The sequence below is a fragment of the Cupressus sempervirens genome, chromosome 7, assembly GCF_028749045.1.
Source record: "Cupressus sempervirens isolate cs-2001-9-10 chromosome 7, ASM2874904v1, whole genome shotgun sequence".
NCBI classification, from domain to species: Eukaryota; Viridiplantae; Streptophyta; class Pinopsida; order Cupressales; family Cupressaceae; genus Cupressus; species Cupressus sempervirens.
Genome location: NC_143124.1, coordinates 435,945,191 through 435,951,596, shown reverse-complemented (window position 1 = coordinate 435,951,596; position 6,406 = coordinate 435,945,191). Strand labels below are relative to the sequence as shown.

At 37.3% G+C, this 6,406-nt stretch overlaps 1 protein-coding gene across 4 annotated transcripts; it reads left to right on the top strand.

Annotated features, from left to right (window-relative positions):
• Positions 1–4,031: 4,031 nt before the first annotated feature.
• Positions 4,032–5,295, top strand: LOC149547432 (uncharacterized). 4 transcript variants are annotated; one of them, XR_016354399.1, is made up of 3 exons: positions 4,033–4,237; positions 4,507–4,815; positions 4,892–5,295. XR_016354399.1 is itself a non-coding variant. In XM_089794745.1 (2 exons), the coding sequence occupies exons 1-2, from the start codon at positions 4,133–4,135 to the stop codon at positions 4,759–4,761; spliced, it is 351 nt and encodes a 116-aa protein (XP_089650871.1). In that variant the 5' UTR covers positions 4,032–4,132; the 3' UTR covers positions 4,762–5,233. The 4 variants fall into 4 exon arrangements, 3 of the variants coding, with proteins under 3 accessions (XP_089650871.1, XP_089650870.1, XP_089650872.1); XM_089794745.1 differs by having other exon boundaries at positions 4,032–4,228; positions 4,507–5,233; XM_089794744.1 differs by having other exon boundaries at positions 4,034–4,237; positions 4,507–5,233.
• The last annotated feature ends 1,111 nt before the right edge of the window (positions 5,296–6,406 follow it).

Genomic DNA, 6,406 nt, shown 5'->3' with positions numbered 1-6,406 from the left:
TTGCTTCAAGACGGGGATAGGAACACTACTTTCTTTCATAACTTAGTTAAAGCCCAAAGGTAGGGGGAACTCTCTCTTTTCTCTTGTCTCAATTGATGGAGCTCAGATCTTCTCTGGTGAAGAAATCTCTAGGGAAGCTATCAACTACTTTTCTAATCTTTTTACTAGAGAGGATCTTTCTATTGGTTTTGAGGAGCAGGCCATCTTAGATTGTATCCCCCACCTTGTCTCTACTAAGATGAATGGGGCCCTCTTAAACCCTATCTTATTATCTGAATTGGAGAAAGTTGTGTTCAATATGAAGAAAGGTAAGGCCCCTAGCCCAAATGGATTTCTGATTGAGTTTTTTCAAGAATTTTGGAAGATAATAAAGTTTGATCTCCTAGATGTGATCTAGGAATCACATAGGAATAAATAGATGTTGAAGTCTTTGAATTCTACCTTCTTAGCTCTCATACCTAAGAAGGAAGTGGCTAATTGATTGGATCAATTCAGGCCTATAGCATTATGTAATGTTGTCTACAAGATCATCACCAAATTGATTGCTGAGAGACTCAAGCCTTTCCCTGGTTCTTTGATCTTTGTTGAACAAGGAGGCTTTGTTGAAGGAAGAAAATTTTTAGATGGGGTTATTATAGTGATTGAGGCAGTCCACTTTATGGCTAATTCTAGGGAGAAGGCTTTGTTCATTAAACTAGGCATGGCTAAAGATAATGATCGTGTGAGTTGGGAGTTCTTATAGAAAATTCTTTTGACTTTTGGGTTTGATGAGGAGTGGGTGGATTGGGTTCTTAGTTGTGTGACCTCGTCCTCTTTCTTATTCTTATTAATGGAGAACCTTTAGATTTGTTTGGTGCCTCTCGAGGACTTTGGCAACGGGACCCGCTGTCTTCCTACTTATTCATTATCATGGCAAAGGGTCTTGGCAGATTCCTTAGATCTCAGGTGTGGAAGGGTCTTATCCAAGGTTGGATCTGGAAAAATGATTGTCCTTCCTACTCTCATCTTCATTTTGTGGATGACATCGGGTTGATGGGCATGGCTAGAATTAGTAAGGCAGTGAATATCAGGAAAGCTTTAGATACCTATTTGAAAGCCTCAGGTTAGAGAACTAATGATCATAAGTCTTCTATATATTTATTTAGTACTCCTCGGCTTATTCAGAGAAGAATTGCTAGAGTTATTAGATTTCAAATCAATTCCCTTCCTTTGATGTACCTTGGGGTCCCTTTGTCCTTGGGCACTCAGCAGAGGGGCTATTGGCAGGGGATTTTGGACAAATTCTGGAGTAAGGTTACTAACTAGACTTATAGATGGTTATCTTTTGCTAGGAGAGTGGTTTTGCTAAAGACTGTGGTGCAATTTCTCCCCATTTATAGGTGTTGTGTTTAGGTCCTCCCCTCTAATTTTGTGCGGGACTTGGATGCTTTATCTCAGCAATTCCTTTGGTCTGGTAGTCTTCTTTCCTCAAAGTGGAGCCTGGTCAAGTGGGAGTCTGTGTGTAAGCTAAAGTATGCAGGTGACCTTGGCCTTCGATCAATGGCTCTGGTTGTAATGGCTTTGGCTACGAAGTTGTACTAGCATTGCTATAACAATCAGGATCAAGACTAGGCCAAGATTCTTACACATAAGTACTTTCCTAGTGTTGATTTCTCTAATGTGCCAAGGCTTCCTTTGATGGGTAAAGGCTCTTGTATTTGGGACACTTTTAAGAAGGGAGCCCAAGTTGTTAAGGGGGGTCTCTTCTGGATTTGTAATAGAGGCTTGGATGCTCTATTTTGGCAGGACTCTTGGGATGGCCATCCTCCCATTCTCTCTTGCTCTCCCCAACTTCTGCCTCTTTTTCATATTTTTACTAATGCTAGTTGGTTTAAGGTGGAGCATTTTAAGACTGTCAAGTGATTGGGTCAGGTTGAGGTGACTTGCTAGAAGGAACCTCAAGAGTGGTCGGTTGGTGGCTTTGATGAGGATCATGCCCTTCTTTCTAAAGCTTTGGAGAATAGGTTTTGTAGCTCCCTTAATGGGAGGGACATTTTGGCTTGGATTCCTAGCCCAAAAGGTAAATTTATTGTGGCTCAGGGCTATGCTATTCTTGACAGGGACTTACATGGTCTAGCTAAAGTGCACTGGTGGAAGAAGGTTTGGAGTAACTTTTCTTGGCCCAAATGTAATTTTTTCTTATGGTTGTTGGCTTAGAATAAATGTCTTACTTGGGAGAATCTTCACAAACGAGGTTTTTAGGGACCTTCTATTTGCTTCCTTTGCTCACACAATGAGGAGTGTGCCTCCCACTTATTTTTTCATTGCGCTTTTTCAAGAGAGATATGGCATAGATGGTGGGAGGCTTGGTGTCATGGTTGTATTCATGCTACCTCCCTAATCGATTTTTGGAAAAACTTGGGTACATATCTCTAGTGAAGACTTCTTTCTTGCAAGTTGCCTAGACGATTGGGCGAATTTTCATTCTCTGAAACCTTTGGTTGGAAAGGAATTGCAGAATCTTTTGTGACTCCAAATCAGGAATCTTTCAGTTGTGGAAGATGATTCTTAATAGGCTTCAGGAGACTATTTTTGCAAAGTGTGATATGTTTGTAACTATTGATCCTAATGATCAAGTTATTGTGAAAATCCTGAACCTGGGGGATAATAGTCGGGGATGCACTCCTGGAAAAAGACCTCATAATGTTAAGCAATGGGTTTTTCAGGATGGGAGGTGGACTCCTCCCCCAATCAAGTTCTTGAAGATTAATATAGATGGTTCTTCTTGGGGGAACCCTAGTCATGCTAGTATTGGGCCTATAGGTAGAGGTAATGATGGTGATGCAGTTTTTCTCTTCTCTATTTAAAAAGGCCAACATTCTAATAATCTGATGGAGGCCCTTACTATCAAGACTATTTTTTAGTGCAAATGCTCTTTAAGGTGGAAGAAGATCATCTATGAGTCTGATTCCCAGATTGTTGTGGATATGTTGAATAATCAAAGTTTGGAGGATGTTAGTTGGTAGCTTGCCTCTTTGGCCAAACAAATTTTATCTCTTTGTAGCTCCATGGACTCTATCTCCTTTCACCATATCCCTCACGAATGGAACAAAGTGGCGGATTGTTTGGCAATGTGGGCTTCAAAGAATGTGGGTAGATGGGATATTAGAGGTAGAGATTAGTTACCTTCTTAGTATTGTAAGATCATTGAGCAATTGTTACTTGAAGGCAGGAGTATGTAGTGTTGTTTTGGGCCTTTGGCCTCTTCTCTGTAACTTAGATTTGATTGAATAAATTTTTACCCCTCTTTTTCCCAAAAAAAATTGTCCATTGCATGATTTGATTTTTAATCCTTCTATTTGAAAGGTCAAATTTCACTTGCAAGATACTATCACTGGCCAATTATATTTGACCAAATGAACTACAACCTAATTCATAGTGAATTAGAGTGACAGATAATAAGGAGGTGCACAAACTTTGAATTAGAGTAAAGACCGGAGGTGCACGAACTTTGAATCAGAGTTGATGTCGACAAGACACTCGTTTCACTATAATCTTCATGAAGATGAAAGTCGGCAGAAAAGAGCACGTACCTTTCGTGCTTCCGATTCTTCCTCCAATCAAAATGATTCCTTCCATTATCCCTAAAAGCAGTGTTGAATAATGTACACTGAAATCACCAAAAAGAAGAAAATATTAATAACGTGATAAACTTCCACAATTTTAAGTCAACTTTACTTCCTAGTGCATGAACAATACATGCAATAGGAAAAAGTTTTGGATAAGGATTGTAACTGTGTTACGTTGCCCTTTCGAGTGTTTCGTTTGCAATTGAAATCAATCTCTTATCGAGTCACATGCACAGCTTGACAATTTCTTTACTCGTGCATATCTACCATTCCCACGGCTGACTACTCTGATTAGTTTTTTTTTCACATTCTAAGGCTGCACCCAGCTTACAAGTCACATGATTATAAGTTATTCATAAACGTAAGTGGACAAATAACAATGTAAAACGCTATATAATTTAACTGTGTGCACAACTTAAGAGATCGTTATATATAGCCTCGTAGACCCGAAAAAAATAAATCTACATTGTTTTCTTTGATATTATCTACTGCAAGCATTGGAGAATTTATGATTGGTGTGTTGCATGAAGAGATATAGCGTGTTATTCACAGCCAAGAATGACTTGCCTACATGGCGTCCTAGAATTCCATGCATAAAGGGATTCAGTGTTTGTGGGCAAGTAATTCGTGTCTGTGCCTCCACTCTACTGTTCATGCCACAAACTACATCATACTAATCATCTCTACTAGTTTAAACCTTACGCCACAGTGCCTTACAGTATTTATTATCATAGACTGGAACTATCAGAATTGGATGAAATTTTGCAATTCTTTTCGTTATATATTGTGGTTCTTTTGAAAATATCTATAATAGAAACTAATTACTGTACCATGTTTAAGACCTTAAAAAGTAGCAGATGGCTTGTAACTAAATCCTCTTTGAAATACATATTTGCAGGACGAGAATGGTGCGCCAAAATCCCAAAATACAGGCGGAGATGAAAGCTCTGATTCTTGTCTGTTTGGACAGAGTCCAAATGAAAATACACAAATAAAAAATCGAGCTGTTGTTACACCATTTGACGGCCTGCATATGTCTGTAGCTTCACTACACTCTGTTATTTTCATTCTCTTTGTGTACTTAGCCAAACACACAAAAGAAGCAGCTTTTCCAGCTTGTAGATTAACGGCAAGAAGGGAAATGTATTGTTAGTTGGCAAAGCTGCTAACAATACTGTTGAGCGACACAGCTATAGACTTGTTCTTGGTAAGTTTTCTATAGCTTTCAGTAACATGAAAATGTTCTTGAAATCTGACTGCTTGACTTATTTTTTATTATTAAGGTTCATATATCATTGTGGGTGCAAAAAGTGGAGAGTACAGCGTTATTATACTCAATCCATCATTCAGAGATTTAAAATTGATCCAAGCGAAACAAAAATCAGCCAGAAAATCTATAACCTATTCGTGCACAAAGAAGAATCGGGAAAATTAAGGTTGGCTAAACATGTTTTCTATAGTCAAATCCTCCGTCAGGGAATCAACCTTAACATTTTAAGGAAATTTAATATGGAAAAATGAAATAGAAACGAGATGATTCAATGCATCTTTGGACATGACTGTAAGTGTTGATGCAATAGCTTTATCTAAAAGGGAATCATGAAAGAATGACTTTGAATGATGGATGTTATAGTGTTATACAATACTTGATGAAGAAGAAGAATGTCTTGAAAGATTAAAACTTAAATACTTGAAGGACTTGAGAATGCTCTTGAAATTTGATTCTTGATCATAAAGTCTTAGACTTAATAATGGGCTCCAAAATGAGGATAGATAGAGTGCTCTTTTGATCAATTGGCTAACTCAGAATAGGGACATGTTACCATTAGCGACATATCCTATATTTGATGAAGAAGAAGAATGTCTTGAAAGATTAAAGACTTAAATACTTGACAGACTTGAGAATGCTCTTGAAATTTGATTCTTGATCATAAAGTCATAGACTTCATAATGGGCAGAAAAATGAGAATAGATAGAGTGCTCTTTTATTCAATTGGCTAACTTAGAATAGGGACATGTTACCATTAGTGACATATCCCATACTTGATAAACAAGAAGAATGTCTTGAAAGATTAAAGACTTAAATACTTGAAGGACTTCAGAATGCTCTTGAAATTTGATTCTTGATCATAAAGTCTTAGACTTCATAATGGGCAACAAAATGAGGATAGGTAGAGTGCTCTTTTATTCAGTTGGCTAACTTAGAATAGGGACATGTTACCATTAGTGGCATATCCCATAAATAATGGGAAAACTTTTGGTCTAGGTGCTTGGGATACAAGGTAGATGTAAGATAAGAGTAATTAGGTCATTTTAATGTTGAAACATGTTATGAAGCCCTTACATAAGGATATAGGGCCTAGTGATCGAACATATTATTTGATTAGAGGTAAAATATAGGGGAACACATAGAAAGAAGACTCAATTTCAAGTTTTAAATAAATATAAATTATAATAAAGGTTCATAAAGCCTTAGATGAGTGTGAAAAGAATATGGGAACCCATAAATAGTGAATGAAGCTAAAATTAGGACCTAGTTAATGGTACTTTAATTTTAGGATGGTAAACTAACTAGGGATTTTTTTTTTATGTGATCAAAGTAATTCATTTTTGGCAAGGAAAGAAAATAAGATAGAATCAGAGAGAGACGACAAGAAATATTTCAAACTATATAGAGTAAGAGAAAGATGAATGAAAAAAATTGTATAAAATGACAACATTCTCTCAATATCCTTCTCATTAAAGAAAGGGAACCACTCCTTGTCTTGTTTCTCTTAGGGTAGCTTGCTGAATTGACT